The 17,096-nt window shown below is 36.7% G+C and overlaps 2 protein-coding genes and 1 pseudogene across 3 annotated transcripts; all 3 read right to left on the bottom strand.

Moving 5' to 3' along the window:
- Window positions 1-1,757: 1,757 nt before the first annotated feature.
- On the bottom strand, window positions 1,758-5,048 carry LOC114268915 (uncharacterized). Its single transcript, XM_082871965.1, has 3 exons — window positions 4,479-5,048; window positions 1,989-4,274; window positions 1,758-1,898 (listed from the first exon to the last, which is right to left on the bottom strand). The coding sequence occupies exons 1-3, from the start codon at window positions 5,046-5,048 to the stop codon at window positions 1,758-1,760; spliced, it is 2,997 nt and encodes a 998-aa protein (XP_082728091.1).
- LOC145791595 (uncharacterized) lies at window positions 5,049-5,672 on the bottom strand. Its single transcript, XM_082871964.1, has one exon. The coding sequence runs from the start codon at window positions 5,670-5,672 to the stop codon at window positions 5,049-5,051; it is 624 nt and encodes a 207-aa protein (XP_082728090.1).
- A 9,143-nt stretch (window positions 5,673-14,815) lies between these two features.
- Window positions 14,816-16,209, bottom strand: LOC114268408 (metalloendoproteinase 4-MMP pseudogene; annotated as a pseudogene). Its single transcript, XR_014329952.1, has one exon. The product of XR_014329952.1 is annotated as a metalloendoproteinase 4-MMP pseudogene (transcript).
- Between the last annotated feature and the right edge of the window lie 887 nt (window positions 16,210-17,096).

Here is a 17,096-nt window from a genome sequence, read left to right as displayed (position 1 = left end):
AGTGAAATATTATGGTGTGAGTAGGGGTACACAGCAAACCTGGTAAGTGAAACGAAATCATCATTACTAGATTCACCAACCACTTGATGGGGACGTTTTTACAGCAACGTTGACTTTTGGGTGATTTTTTTTTTTTTTTCTCGAAAAATTATGGAGTGTAAAAAAAAATTTAAAATTTAACTGTTATAACATAATAAATTTTATATTTTTAATTTTATTAATTTAAATTCTAATCTTTTAATTTATTTTTAATATAAACTCTTTGCATAGTTTATTTAATAAAATTGGTGCAAAAAGAATATTTTAATTATTAAATCTAATATAAATATGTATAAAATATCTAAAATATAATTTTTATTCAATATAATGATTAAAATATTCTTTTTTTATTGATTTTATTTAACCACAGTAAATAGATCTTTTAGATTGAAAAAATAAATTAAAATTAAAGTTTAAATTGATAAAATTATAAATTCAGGATTTAGTTTATTAAAATGATCAAATCCTTAGGTGTTTTTTTAGGGAAAATAACATAATAGTGGTAATCAGAAACAATAATTACAAAAAAGTGAAAAAATTTATAAATATTAATAATTAAATTTTTTTTATTAATGTGCAGTACTTTTTAAACATTCCCACTGAATAATATTTTCCTTTTTTTATTTTAATTTCCCCTTAATGCCAGATCTATTCTATTTCTTAGAGTAATTGTGGCCGTTGCCAAGCACCAAGGATCCTCTAGAGTGAAATTTTCCTAAAGTTTCCTAGAGTGCTACATTGTGTGGTTGCGAACCACACAATGTAGCACTCTAGGAAACTTTAGGGAAAAATCACTCTAGAGGATCCTTGCTCGTTGCCAAGGCGTTTTACAACCATTTGATGCACTGCGTGAGTGGTTTTACTTTGCCCTAAGAACAAGTACTCTTACCCAGTAAAACAAAGAAAAAATTGTTTGATAGCAACTCTAGCAATGTGCCATCTATCCATTATATTACTTTTAAAATTTGACACGATTTTTTTTTTTTTTTTTTTTTGGGAACAGCAACGAAAATCTTTATTAATGAAACCAGCAAGGAGAGGAAGATTACATCAATAAAGAGAAGCTTGGTGCTAAAAAGCACCAAGCGCCAGTTGGTGAGAAGCCAACAGAAAGAGAGGGAGAAAAGATAACAACAGAAGCAAAACACCTAGAGAATTGGTTTAAAAAGCACCAAGCAAAACACCCACAACAACAGCCAAGCTTTGGTTTCCAAAACTGGAACACAACAGCAGCCTCACTAGACAACCGGCTGATCACAGAAGCAGAACAAATAAACATCCTCCCCATTCTGATGAAGCAAAAACAGAATGAATTTACACTGGCTTCAGGTAATGTACACCAGCCATACCAACCAACTGTGGCACACATCACACAACCATAGCAGACATGAAACTAACTTAGATCAGTAAGCATTTGCATAACAGCAGCCAGAGCAGTTTCAGACCAACAGCCAGATCAGTAACCACCGTAAAAACCCCATCAGGTGCATTCCACCAAACACACCCCACAAAAGCCAGGGCAAATACACCAAATATTCAACCAAAACAGAACAGCCAGCAGACAGAACACCATAGCAGTTCATCTACACACTATGTAAACCTGAAGCATAACAAGTCATACCATCCAACCTTGGCACACGACAAAAACTCTCCTTGAGTGGGGTGGAAGTGACTGTACACCAGCCATACATATCAGCAGCCAGAGCAGTTTCAGACCATCAGTAACCACCATACAGAACCCCATCAGGTGCAGTCCACCAAGCACACCCCACAGAAGCCAGTGCAAATACACCAAAACAGAAACACCAGCAGACAACCAAAACAGAAACACCAGCAGACAGTACACCATAGCAGTTCACCTACACACTTTGAAGACCTGAAGCATAACAAGTCTGTATTGCCTTCACCAGATGATTACAAATGCATTACAGCCTCTCATCCAAGCATACTCTAATCTGCACCAAATTATACACATAATCAGTGATGGGAAAGTGTAAATCCCTTGAATTAGATTTAAGCCAAATTGTAGTCCTAACAGCAATAGTTTCATGCAGCTCTTCCAGGTTATGTTGGACATCTTGGAAAAGGCATTCATTCTTATGCTTCCAGATTGACCACAGAGCCACCAAAGGGATTGCATCCCAAATTCTCCTTTCAGCTTTGGTGAAGTTATTACCTGCCCACCACTGCAAAAGTTCTACAACAAATCTAGGTGTCACCCACTGAGCTCCCCACCACTGCAACAGACCTGCCCAAACTCTCCATACCTTAGGACATAAGAATAGCAAATGTTCTACTGTCTCCTGGGCTTGTTTGCAGAACAGGCATATAGTTCCAGTACTAGCATTCAGCACACCTATTCTGTGCAGAAAAATAGAAGTTTTAACCTTATGCTTCCAAGCAAGCCAACCGAAAAATTGGACTTTAAGGGGGAGGTACTTAACCCACACCAAACTGTAAGAACTCATTACTTCTCCATGCTGTAAACCAGTGTATTGATACAGGGTTGAGACAAATGATTGCCCTGATTTAGCTGCTAACCAAACTGCCATATCCGGAGTATGAAAGTTCAAAATCAACATGGGGCCTGCTGAGATAGATTGAACAAGTGTATTAAGCTCCTCTTGTTCCCATTGAAATAAAACCCTCCTAAATCTAAACACCCAATTGACAGAGTTTCCTCTTCTAGCCACAAAGGTCCTTAGAGACCCAACCTTATCAGTAGACAATCTGAATAGTCTAGGGAATAAATCCTTAAGGCTGACTGTTCCATTCCAGCAGTCATGCCAGAAACATACTCTACACCCATCTCCCACTTTAATCTGCAAATTATTGACATAAAATTGTAGGAGGCTGGCCCTTTGAGTTGCTACTGCCAAAATATCACCCCAAATTTTGGAACATCTTCTGGCTACTGTAGGCTCTGGAAGCCATTTCCCACCTTCAACTTTGTATTTGCTACAAATCACCTTCTTCCATAAGGCTATTTTTTCATTGGCAAACCTCCACCACCACTTGATTAATAAACACGCATTCATATCTCTTATTCTTCTAATACCCAACCCCCCTTGCTTGATGCTTTTTGTTACTTCAACCCATTTTACTAAATGAACCTTCCTTTTTAAATCAGATCCACCCCATAGGAATGAGGCTTGCAGTTGTTCAATTTCTTTTGCTATCCCTTCTGGTACCTTGAATAGAGAGAGGTAATACACTGGCAGGCTTGAGAGCACTGCCTTGATCAGAGTTAGCCTACCTGCATGTGATAGGAATCTCTTCTTCCAGCCAGCAAGTCTGAGCTTAATCTTGTCAATAACAGGTTTCCAACTCAGCTTCTTATGTGGGCTAGCACCCAATGGCAATCCAAGGTACTTCAATGGCAAAGATTTTGATTTGCAGTTCAGCATTGAGGCAAACTCACTGAGCCCAGATGCAGATATACCACACCCACACACCATACTTTTATGGTAATTTATCTTGAGCCCCGAAGCAATTTCAAAACACCATAAAATCCTTTTTAAATTTAGCACTTCTGAGCATTCAGCATCACAAAATAATAGGGAGTCATCTGCAAATTGGAGATGAGAAACTACTACACCATTAGCACCAACTACTACTCCTTTTAACAGCCCCAACTCCCTAGCTCTCATAAGTAATATGTTTAACCCCTCTGCAGCCAGATTAAAAAGGAAGGGAGATAAAGGATCCCCTTGTCTAAGGCCTTTTTGTGGACAAAATTCCTTAGTTGGTGAGCCATTCACAAGTATTGAGATACGAGCTGAAGATAGACATTCTTTCATCCATGAAATCCATTTTGATCCAAAGCCAAAGCTAGAGAGCATTGAGAGCAAGAAGTCCCAGTTGAGGGAGTCATACGCCTTCTCAAAGTCGATTTTGAACAATAACCCTCTTCTCTTGGTTTTTTTCCACCCATCCACAATTTCATTCGCAATCAATACTCCATCAAGTATGTTCCTTCCTCCCAAGAAAGCTAATTGAGCTTCACCAATTACAGTTGGCATTACCTTTTTAAGTCTACTTGCTAGGACCTTGGTGAGTATTTTATAGGCTGACCCAATTAGGCTGATTGGCCTATAATCATTCAGATTAGCTGCATTCACTTTCTTTGGAATAAGTGTAATGAAAGAACTATTCAACCCACTGGCCAACCTGCCCTTATTGTGGAAATCTGCCATAAAGAGCATTACATCATCTTTAAGCACCTCCCACTGTTTCTGAAAAAACATTAAATTGAATCCATCTGGTCCTGGAGCTTTGTTCCCATTGCAAAGTTTGACAGCTTCCCAAACCTCCTCTACTGAAAACTCTGACTCTAGCGAGTGGAATGAATCACTTTGCCTCACACTCTTGAAATCACCCCCGATCACAGGTCTCTACCTCCATTCTTCTGAAAACTGTTGTCTAAAATGTGACCACACCTCATTCTTGACCAGGAATGGTTCCTCAAGCACCCTATCTCCAACAGCAATGGAATTGAGGGCATTCCTATTTTGTCTACTAGTAGCCATGACATGAAAGTACCTTGTGTTCATGTCCCCTTTCATATTCCAATCTAACCTTGACTTTTGCAACCAAGCCCATTCCAACATCCTACTCAATCTCCACATTTCATTCGTATCCTCTCTTCTTTGTTTGATTTCAGCATCCTCTAGAGGTCTTAATTCTGCCCTAAGGTCCAATCTATTAAGCTGATCTTCTACTGTTTGGAGTTGAGTAGCAGTGTTACCATAGATCTCCCTATTCCACTGCTTTAATGCCATCTTAAGGGCCTTCAATTTACTATGCAGAATGTATCCCACATCCCCTTGAAACTGAAGATCCTTCCATGCATTCTCCACAAAAGATGCAAAATTTTGATGTAGAAACCAAGCATTCAAAAATTTAAAGGGTGTGGGGCCCCAATCCCTCTCATCTTCCTTGAGTACTATAGGGCAGTGATCTGAGACCAACCTTGGCAGTCCCCACAGTTTGAATTTGTATCTCTCCATTCACTCAGGGCTAAGGAGGAATCTGTCTATTCTACTCCATTTATTTCCATCATGGGCATTGCACCAAGTAAATTTTCTCCCTAACATTTGCATATCAGCCACCTCACAACTATCTATGAACTCTTTAAACTCCTTTATACCTTTGTCTCTCCTTGAATTACCTATTCTCTCCCTCAGACTTGTGATCTCATTAAAATCACCTCCAAGACACCATGGTTTTGGAAAACAGGTCTTCAAATTTAAAAGGGACTCCCATAATTTCCCTCTCTTCATAACATCATTTGGAGCATATACATTAATGACAACACAGTTAAAGGAGTGCAGAATGGTACCTGAGAGCAGAATAAAATTTCGATTACTACAGCACTCGAAAAGTTGAAATACATCAGGATCCCATATGCATAATAGTCCACCTGCCACACCCATTGCATCCACAACCATGGATTCCATCTTTTCCCTTGGCCACAATCTCCTAATCACCAAGTTGGACATGCTTGACTTTTTTGTTTCTTGAATCAAAGCCATATCAATATTTCTGTCAAATAACAGGTTCTTGATCTTTCTCATCTTTTCTGGTCTACCCATCCCTCTAATGTTCCAACTTAAAAGCTTCATCATAAACATTTTTCAGCTGTACCACCTCCCAAACATTACTGATTACATGGAAGCATCAGTCCCCCATCCTCTCAGACCTCCCTCCTAGCCTCTCTTTATCCTTCTCCTCTAAGTGTACTAGTTTCTTCAAAATTTCTGCATCCTGCCCTTTGAAATCAATCCCCAGCCTTTTCCCCAGACGTAACGTGGCTTGAGCTTCGAGAATTTTATCTGATTCACTGTTGTTATGACTATCATCTACGCATGGCCTTTGCACTGCTACTGTCACCGTGGCTGACTGATGAGCCCTGTTTCTTCCTGCACCCACACCTCTCTGCCCAACTCTTCTGGCCAGCCCGTTAAAACCACCTACAGCCAGTGGATATTTATATCTACCTTGCCTGATCTCTTTCCTTGGGCCTTGCTTGATCAGGTTATTAGTGGAACCACCACTAGAGACACTAATAGAATCAATGCTTTTGGATTTGCAGCCCACCCTTAAGTGGCCACCTTTAGAACTTACCAATGGGTGACTGAGCCCATTCCCCTGAGTTTTGTATTGGACACACTCATTGGGCTGGGGTCTATTTTGATCATGGCCCAAATCCACCTCCAAACAGACACCAGGTCTACCTTTTTGGGTTTCAGTCACACTTCTAACAAAGCCTTGACTAGAGACCAGCTCTTTTTCTTTTTGAATCACGTCAACCTTTCCCAACTCATGATTACACTTCTGCAATTGCTGCTGCTGCACACTTTCCTCTTTCATCATTGTATCACCCATGCCGGAGTCTGTTTCATTTGAATTCCCCATACACTCTTCTGTCTCTTTCACCATTGATAGTTGCAAGCAACTATCACCTACCCCTATCTCACTCATTTCCTTCAGCCTAGGGGTTGAAACATCTTTGGCCTTCTCGTTCTTACTTGCCACATCATCCTCCAACTCAGCTTCCTTATCAACATCGTCTACCTCCCTCTTGCTGTCTGCAACTAACTGTAAAACCCCATTAACGTTAGAATTAACTTCCTCATCACCCTCCTCGGTGTTATTACCTTTACAGCTAGTCGAAGCCTCCTTACTAGGCTGATCCTCACAGACTCTTATCGGGTATAATCTGCCTCTACACTCTAGATTCAGACTGGTATTTATCGGTTCCATTACACTTGTGACTATCTTTACCTTTCCACAACGAAAAGATGATGGATTACAGAGGTCTGTATCTAAATGAATCACTTCCCCCCCATAGTTGGCCTATCTTTCTGTACATAACCGAATTCCACAAATTCAACGGAACACCAAAACAGCTAATCGAAGCATATCTTTCCGGCTGAAATTGCATACCAGGTTCCCATTCTGTGATGTATACACACCAGGCATGGAACCATTCCTTAATCAAGCCTATCGTACTTCTCAAGGCCTCTCTAGATCTGAAAGAAATACTATATCGTGACCACCTCCTTCTTTCACCAGGACATCCTTCACTCCTTTCACTTTTAGTTCTGCTTTAACTTCTACAACAGAGTATCCAGGTTTGAGCCTTATAATCAAGCTCTCATACAACCAGCCATTTCCTATTTCTTCGACTCTGATTGTGGGAGTTGAATGACCTTTTGGTTGAGCTCCTTTGGTGACCTCTACATATGATCTGCCATCTAAGACTTGATTCCACCTTCTAGATGCATTTGTGCCTGGTGGCCTTCTTGGCTCCGTTTGTCTCCATTGCACTTGTTTGAACCTCCTCCTGTCATCGTTACCTTTCCCATAGGCTGCACTCTGAACTACCAAGGCTTTATCATCAACCTATAATCCGTTTGTCTTTTGTTCTGCTATACTAGCTGCAATAGGGCAATCAAAACGAATAAATCCAAACCTTGTGTTTGTTGTTTTCCTCATCTTCTATGGAATGAAAACATCCTTAACCAATCCAAATTTTCTGAACAATTCAAACATTCTTCTTGGTTCCATGGTTTCTAGTAAGTTGTCTACAAACAGAGTATACATCTGTTCACGTCTTCCTTCCTTGGACCCAACTTCAGTTGCTTGTCGACCTCTCCTGTTTAGTACTGGAATCCAACCTCCTCCTGTCATCTTTACAAACACTGCTAAAAAAATTTGACACGATGAATACAAAAATCACTCTACAATGTACTATTTATCATGTTAAATTTAGGGCTAGTTTGACATCCTTCAAAAAAATTAAAAAGTTATTATTATTTATCAAAAAAATATAAAAAACAATTAATTTTACACAAAAAAAAGTACAACTCACTTCTCACGTGAATTGTACTTTAGCTAACTTTGGTTGGACAAAGGGAACAAGCGGGTGCACAAACAAGATGGTGTTGTTTGACCCGTGAGGACCCATCACGGATGTTGTTTTGATAATCTGAACCATTCAATGTGTAGAACTCGTTGAGTATTATATCCACGTAAAAAATCACGTTGATTGGATATCGCTAACTACATGATCAAATCAGTTCACTCTAAAAAAATGGATGGTGTTATAGTTAACGGTTGACAAAAAAACTAATCTGATCAGATAGCTATCGATATCCGATCAACGTGATTTTCTCCAAGCATATAGTACTTGACGAATTCTACACATTGAACGGTTCCGATTAGCAAAACGATCCCATGGTGGGGCCCCCACGGGCCGAACAACACCGTCCAATTCAATGCCCGAAAAGGAGGCAAGCATCTCTTATACACTACTCTGCACAATGCTACCACCGTACTGCCCACCATACCGCCTACTCGCCAAAAAGCTTCTCCTATATACTAATTTATACAATTTTTTAGTACACATTTTTTTCGTAAAAAGTCAAAAAATTATCCCAAACAACCATATTTTTTCCCTCAACATTTTAGTCTAAAAAGTCAAAAAAAATACACTTATTTAGGATATCCCAAATAACCCATTAGTATATAATGCTATCTATCATTAAAATTTAGCACGATAGGAATATCATATTAAATTTTAGCATAATAAATTCTGGACAAATTGTGACAGCAGTTCCTATATTTTGGTACGTGTATCATTTTGGTCCCTATAATTTCAATTAACCCAATTTTGATCTTGAATTTATGATTTTGTTTCAATTTGATCCAATACATTACAACTCTTAACATTTTTTTTCATGAAAAATATGTACATAAGTGACATGTGTCACATTTTTAAGAAAAAAATTATAAATTTACTAAACTCAGTGAGATAAACTCAACCAATTCAGTAATTGTTTTTTTGTCAAAAACACTAATGGCATTATCAATTAGGCCAAAATTAGACAAAAATTTAAAATTAAGAGTCAAAATCGAGCTAATTGAAAATGGAGGGACCAAAATGATACAAGGAGAAAAATGTAGGGACCATCGATGTAATTTGCCCATAAATTTACTATATTGCGCCAAAAATATAAATTCAATAAAATTAATAAATTAATTTAAAAATAATTTTTCTATATAAAAAAATAAATAAGAAGAGATACTACAACATATAAGAGTTTTAGAGACCAATTGTTTTTGTTATCCAAAAAAAGAAAAAAAAAACAAACATTAGGGAGGACTGACTTCAATTATCGCAACGATAGTCGCTAAAAAATCGTCCAAAAAAGTTAAAAAATGAGCTTTTAGGAACAATTTTTAAATGTTGCTAATTTAGAAATAAAATAATCTGAACCCAAAAATGTTTATTTTTTGAGACAACTTTTGGTCCCAAAAAGTTAGTAATTCATTACTAAATGTCTAATTTTGTCACCAAAAATAAAATAATAACACTTTTGACAACTTTTTTATTTTGTCCTTAAAAAGTGATTTCGTCTCTAAAACCTTAAATTCTTGTGGTGAGAGACTAACCATTATATTAAAATAATTTAATTCGAAATATAATTTGAAGGCATTTCATCAAGAAAATAATAATGATCAAGTTTTATTTTATTTATTTAATGTAAATTGAATTTAAGCTAGTAAATTGAAAAATTGCAAAATATTACTTATTGGATTATAAACTTAATTTTAGGTGTAATTTAAAGACATTGAAAAAATATATATAATTAAGTACACATGATCAAATCATATGATAGAAATTAACTCGTGCCGAAGAATAATAAACATACATACCGTTAAAGTGAGGTTTTCAAAATATAACAACATAACATACTAAAATAATACGGTATGTTGGAGATATTTGATAGATCAATTTATCATGTGGTTCTTCTAAGATAATATTATGAGGGTTGGATTTGTTTAAGTGAATAAATAATACTATCAATTTACTTTTGAAATGAAGGGATATCGATATGACAATGGTCTCATTAGAATTCTTTTGATTAGCAGGGTTCAGAGGTTTTTGGTAGCTGAAGCAAGGAATTTATCAAAAGCTGAACTGACCAGAATGAGGAAAGTAAGAAGTCAAGTATGGAATTTGAGTACGAGAAAAGAGAGCTTATGGCATCAAAAATCTAGAATGGTGTGGGCTAAATGTGGTGATAAGAATAAAAGATTTTTCCATTTGATGGCAAGCTCTAGGCAAAAGAAAAATATATTGGATTTAGTTGTAGAGGAAAGGAAGAGGTTGGTGGATCCAAATAGTGTAAAATAGTCAGTCTGTAATCATTTTGAAAGAGTATTTACTGAGGAGTGGTGCTCCAGACAAAAACTCTCAGGCCCATTTTTATCCCTTACTTCTGTAGAGAAGGAAAATTTGGAAGTAGCATTTACAGAGCAAGAGGTTTGGGCAGCTATACAAGATTGTGATGGTAATAAGGCTCTAGGCCAGATGAATTTAATATGGCCTGCATTCAAAAGTGCAGGAAGATAATGAAGAGTGAGTTTCTACAATTCATGAATGAGTTCCATGAAAATGGGAAGCTGGTCTCAGGCCTGAATTGTTCATTTATCACTTTGATACCAAAGAAAGAGACCTTAAGTAGTTTAGGGGATTATAGACCAATAAGCTTAGTTTATTCCGCTTATAAAGTTCTAGCTAAAGTGTTGTCTAGAAGATTAAAAAAGGTGATGCCAGCAGTTATTAGTGAAGTCCAGACTGTACTTTTTGGGGAGAGATTCATTCTAGATGGGATATTGATTACTAACGAAGTGGTGGATTGGCAAAAATTATCTAAAAGGAAATGAATCATTCTAAAATTAGATTTTCAAAAGACTTACGATTCAGTAAATTGGGAGTTTCTCTTTTTAATGATGAAGAATTTTGGTTTTGGGAAAAAGTGGGTGAGGTGGATCAAAACATGTACATCTTCAGCCAAGATATCTGTTCTGGTTAATGGATTTCCATCTGCTGAATTTACACCTAAAAAAAAGCTTAGGTAGAGAGACCTGTTATCATCATTCTTGTTCAACATTGTTGCTGAAGGGTTGAATATATTGACTGAAAAGGAAAAGGAGTTGGGTTTTTTAAAAGATGCCACTGTTGGGCCCAATGAGTTGAGGTTTCTCATTTGCAATTTGTAAATGATATTATTATTTTTTGTGAAGCTGATAGGGTGGAATTGGTCAATAAAGAGAATTTTAAGGTGTTTTGAGTTAATGTCTGGTTTAAATATTAACTTCCACAAAAGTGTGGTGTGTGGGTTAGTGTTAATGAGAAGGAAAGTAATGATTTTGTCTCAATGCTGCATTTCCATAGCCAAAAACTTTCTATTACTTATTTGGGCATACCTCTTGGGGCAAATCCTAGAAGAAAGAACACTTGGAATCCAGTGATTGAGAAAGTAAAGAACAAATTAGCTTCATCGAAAAGGAAGATGCTCTCATTTGCTGGTAGATTAACATTAGTGAAGGCAGTTCTTTCAAGTTTACCTTTATATTTCCTATCAATTTTTAAACTACTTGTGGATGTGGCTAAACAGTTAGACAGGATTTAGGCAACTTTTCTGTGGGGTGATTCTGAAACAAAGAAGAAACTTCACATGGTAAATTAGAAGGAGGTATCAGCAAACATTGATCAAAGGGGATTGGGTGTTAGAAATCTAAGAGAAGTTAATGACTGCGTTCTGCTCAAATGGTGGTGAAGGTTTGGGAAAGAGGATACAGCTTTATGGAAAAATATCATATGTAGTAAGTATGGTGTGGTTGGAAGCAGGTGGGTTCCAAGTAATCTAGATAATGTTGCAGTGTCTAGGATTTGGGGTGATATCCTTCAACTTGTTACAAATAGCCCTGCTCTAGTGGCCTTTTATCTATCTAATCTGAAATTAACAGTAGGGAATGAGAATAGAATTCAATTTTAGGATGACAAGTGGTTGAATAACATGTGCCTGAAGAAGGAATTTCCTAGACTATATAGCTTATCAAAGGAGAAATGTAGCACTGTGTAGCAGATTTATTAGAGGAGTGGTCAATCAAATGATTGGAATTTATTGTTCAGAAGATCATTGTTAGCATGAGAGGAAGAGGAGGTCCTATGGTTGTATGATTTGCTAAGGGAAGGACCTAGTCTTTCTATGGAGACTGAGGATTCATGTAAATTGGTGGACAATCCAGTAGGATCATTTACAGTAGCAGCAGCATGGAAGTGGTAGATGTCTTCAAAAAGTCCACTTGTCAGTGTTACTAAAGAATTATGGGACAATGTTGCTCCACCCAAGGTAAAGTTTTGTGGGTGGTTAGCATGAAGAGGTAGGCTTAAAACTACAGTTGTCTTAAAGAGTTTTGGAGTGTTAAATGGGGAATCAAATGCATTGTGCTTGTTCTGTAAAACAAGAAAGGAGTCAGTTCAGCATCTTCTGTTGTTTTGCCCATTAGTTTGGAAATTATGGACTGTTATGATGCAGCGGTAGGATCTAGTGTGGGTTCTGCCTGGTTTAGTTGAGAATTTGTTGCTTTGGTGGTTATTAATCAAATTCAGTAAAGTGGTTCTTAGAATGTTGAAAGTGATTCTTTAGCAGTTATGTGGTCATTATGGAAAGCAAGGAATGCATGTTTCTTTAGTGGCAAACTAGTGGATTGGAATGAACTTTCAGAATTGGTGAAAGTAATGGTAGCACTTTGGAGTAAATCGAATATTAAGGGGTTGCAGTTCTCAGTTCAAGAGATAGTAATGAATTTTCATCAGATCAAGGCCTGTGTGTGTAGAAGAAGGCTGCCTCCAGATTAATGTTAGGAGGTTATGTTAGTTATTGGTTGGGGGTTATGGCTGATATATTGCTGGTATGGGACTGTTTGTGTTGATCTGGTTTGGGGTGAAGAGCTAGACAGGCTTTTATTGTCTTATCACTTTATCAAGGCAACTAGTAAGGTCTGATCTGGAAGTGCTGGTAAAGGGATGCTATTGTGTGCAGCCAAGTGTGAAACAGGGAAGCTGCTGTGAAGAATGGAGTATTGGTATTAGGGGTGTTCTTCTTGCTTTGGGTAAAGGAATGCGTCTAAGGTCTACTAAAAGATTTGATGAAAGGCTACTAGGGTAAAAGGGCTGAGTTGCTATGAGTAAGGTCTACTGCTGGTGTAAGGTCTGATGTTGTATGCTGCTATTGTATAATGTTGTTTTTGGCCTACTGTATGCTGTTGTTCAGAGACCTGCTGATGTATGCTGCTAGTTGGCATTCTGCTAATGCTGGTATGTTTGATTGGTCTGGTCTATACAGCTACTATGTAGTAGGTCTAGTCTGTGCAGCTATGAAAGGAGTTGAAATGCTGATGCTGCTGTTTTTGCTCTGTTGATACTGGTACTGTTGTTCTGTTTTTTTTTTTTTGTTTTTCTCTCTTTCCTTAAGTTCTTTTTGATTGGTTTCTCACCAATCTTGAGTCAAGTGCTTGCAAATAATTGTGTTTCCTTAGCGATGCCAATCTAGTTGGGATTGTTAAGGTTAGTGTTAATGCTTTTTGCACTTCCCTCATTGTTGATGTTAGTTTTTGCATGTAATGCTTTCTTCATCAATAAAGTTTCTTTTTGCTCATCAAAAAAAAAAATATCAATATCATTCTTCATTTTCCCTCTTATTTTCTTCTATTTTCTCTACAACTTTAAGCGTTTGCCACCCTCTGCTAACAATCACTGCCATATCCTCATCTGTCATCCCTAACCGTCTTCCACCTTCCCAACCACCACTGCTACGTTCCTTCCATCATTTGTCCTATCACCACTGAAAGCAAGATGATTTTTGAATTTGTCCTACACACATTTGTCCTATTAGGACATTTAAACAGCTCAGATATGTTTAAACTCCAGAACAACGGCTGTAATGTATCCTACTTTCCCGCTTCTCTATCTTACTTTTTTCTTTTCTCACCCATCCTCTCACAATCCCATGAATGATCCTACCTTCCTCCTTGTCTTTTTTATTTTTTTTATTTTCCTACCTATTTATTTATTTTTTTGTTTTCTCCTTTTTGTTCACTTATTTTTATTTACACCGTGCCTTCAAACATGGGCGCAGGTGTACACTAGTACTAAAATAATATGATATGCTAGAGATATTTGATAGATCAATTTTATCATGTGGTTCTTCTAGGATTATATATATATATATGTTTTTTTTGGGTAAGTAAAGGATTATATTATGAGGGTTGGATTTGTTTAAGTGAATAAATAATACTATCAATTTACTTTTGAAATGAAGGGATATCGATATGACGATGGTCTCATTAGAATTCTTTTGATTAGCAGAGGTTATATCGATATCCCTCTTCTGTTTTCCTCTTATTTTCTTCTATTTTCTATACAACTTTAATCGCTTGCCACCCTCTGCTAACAATCACTGCCATATCCTCATTTGCCATCCCTGACCCTCCTCCACCTTCCCCACCACCACTATTACGCTTCTCCCACCACCCTCCCCCATCAATTTAGAGTATATCAATTTACTTTATTTTTTTATTTGGTGAAATTTAAAATTTTAAAAAAAAAATGATAATAACTGAAAAGGCAAATTTTCATTCATATAAAAAAACACAACTGTGCCTTGTACCTCATATGTAGGAAAGCAAACCACATATGTGGATTTAACAACAAATGGAAATGGTAAATCATGGCGCCTCAAATGGATTAAAATTGGATCTTGACCAGAAGGGATGGACAAAAATGGTTTTGTTGCACTTTTGCCTTCAAAAATTAAAATACATTATTTCTACCACATATCCTCCATGATCTACCAAACTTTATCAAAAATGCACCTTCAATAAATTGATAATTCTGATTGATGTGTAAAAAACAAAATTATAAGAAAAAAACTAAAGTCATATACACTTTCAAATTGTTAGTACAATTGGCACTTGCCATAAAATCTTTAAAGAATACATCAATTTAAAAATTTAAAAAAAAAAAAAAAAGGAGTTATGTGCTTGTGTTATAAGTAAGACTCACACAAATGTATGTCCAGTCATGCACGATTACATGCATGTTAGCGATGTCAATATCAAAACCAATATGTGCCATGTTGATGATCTAACAACCCTCAAATCAATGGCTTGATTTGAAGAAGTGTCTGACTCCAATGAAGCACTAAACTTGAAATTTGGGTTTGAACCGTAGAGAGCTTGTATGGCCTTTATATCATCAAGCTTCAAATCCAACTTTTTACCTCTAGGTTTCAAACTAGGGTACATAATAGCATCGTTAACAGAAGTGTGAGCTAACCCTAAAACATGTCCAATTTCATGTGTAGCCACCGACTCCAAATCCACGGCAACATTCGATTTCTCCGACCCGAAATCAACCGCCCACGTCTCCGCTGCATCGAGGTGGAACCGCCCACTCTCCGGCGAAAATGCATGGGCCAAAACCCCTAACACCCCATCAAACGGCTCTCCATCGCCGTGATCGCCACCATAAAATCCTATTTTTATGTCGGCAAATCCATAATCGGTTGTTTCAGTGAAATTCACTGGAATGACCGATGCCCAACGGGCGAAAGACCGTTTAAAAGCCTCCTGAATGTCTGGTAAGCTCAACGAACCGATCAAATTCTCTGGTGAGAAAGCGTAGGTGAGAGTTATGGGCATAGTACGAGCCCATCTCGGTTGGCCAGGGAAATATGCAAAGTGGCTTATTTCATGAAATGTCGGTGAGGTGTCTGGTACACCGCACCGAGGCAGCATGATTTGATTTAGGGTTTCGGAGTCGAGCTTACCGGAGACTGGCAGTCCGAGTTTTGCTTGGTATTGGGTCACGGCGTGTTCGAACTGGGGATCAAATGTGTCGGTAAAATTCGTTTCTTGTACCGATAGGTAACCGAAATTGTGGAAGTACTTCTTAAGCTCCGACATGCCGGTGACGTGGCTTCCTCTCTGAACATCTTGGAGCCTCTTGAATTCATGCCACGTGTGATTATGGTGTTTGGTAGTTATTTCAGTTACTGGGTCTGTCGTGAATTTGGGTATTAGTCTTGCCGGAATGCGAGGTGGTATGATTATGAAGAAGCAGAAGAGAAGGAAGGTATGAGTGTGAAATGGAAACATTGTGAAAAGGGTTTGAAAGCTTACGGTTTGAGGATATGGAAGGTTATAAAGGTTGTTATATATCTATCTATCTTGCTATCCATCCATCTACATGTGATATTTATAAGATAGATGGGTGGATATACATATAATTAGAACATTGAAATACTATGATGTGTGCATAATTAGGACAAGACTTGCACCTTTTCTTTTCTTTTCTTTTCTTTTCTTTTTTTTTGTTCAGGGACGAGACTTACGTTTGATTCATCATTAAAAAAAAAAAAAAAAAGTAGTGGGAAGTTAGGGAGAATCTTCCTCATGATGGGTTAGGTCTATTTATTTGGTACGTTGTGTCAATGATGTGTTAGATATTTTTATTACCTTATCCTCAACCCAAATTATATTGGTAATTTCGGTATTTTGTTATTTGTGTCATTCTAGTGATTATAATTTTAATTAACTCAATTTAGATTTTAAATTTAAGATTTTATCTTAATTTAGTCCAATTGATTATAATTGTTAGCTTTTTTTAATAAAAAAATATACACATAAATAATATATGACATGCTTTTAGGGATAAAATTATAAACTTGTGAGTTAACTTCAATCAATTCTGTGATAATTTTTCATCAAAAATGCTATAGTATTATTATTGGACTAAATTGACAAAAAATGTGAGACAATTAAAAGTGTAAAAACTAAAATAACACAAAATACAAAATACATAGACTATTGACGTAATTTGCTCTCAATAAAAAGTCGATGGCTGTATGACAATTTTTTTTTTATCCATAATGGGATAATTATTATTTTTTATATTAAAAATTATCGGTTTAATAAGTCTTATTCCTCATTTATTATTAATACAAATAAGTATTTAGACTAAAAAATTATACCCACTTTTTAGGTTTAATGATATATCAAAAAGATGATTAGTTGATAATTAGAAAATATTTAATTATCAGCCTATCATTTTCTTGACACATTGCTAGATCTAGAAAGTGAATTTAAAAAGTTCACTTGTACATCATTTTCCAATATGAATAGAAAAAGTTTGGGAC

The sequence above is a fragment of the Camellia sinensis genome, chromosome 5 (genome assembly GCF_055761805.1).
Source record: "Camellia sinensis isolate YWXY chromosome 5, ASM5576180v1, whole genome shotgun sequence".
Taxonomy (NCBI): Eukaryota; Viridiplantae; Streptophyta; class Magnoliopsida; order Ericales; family Theaceae; genus Camellia; species Camellia sinensis.
The sequence above is the reverse complement of the archived record's forward strand: the minus strand, read 5'-3'. Positions and strand labels throughout refer to the sequence as shown.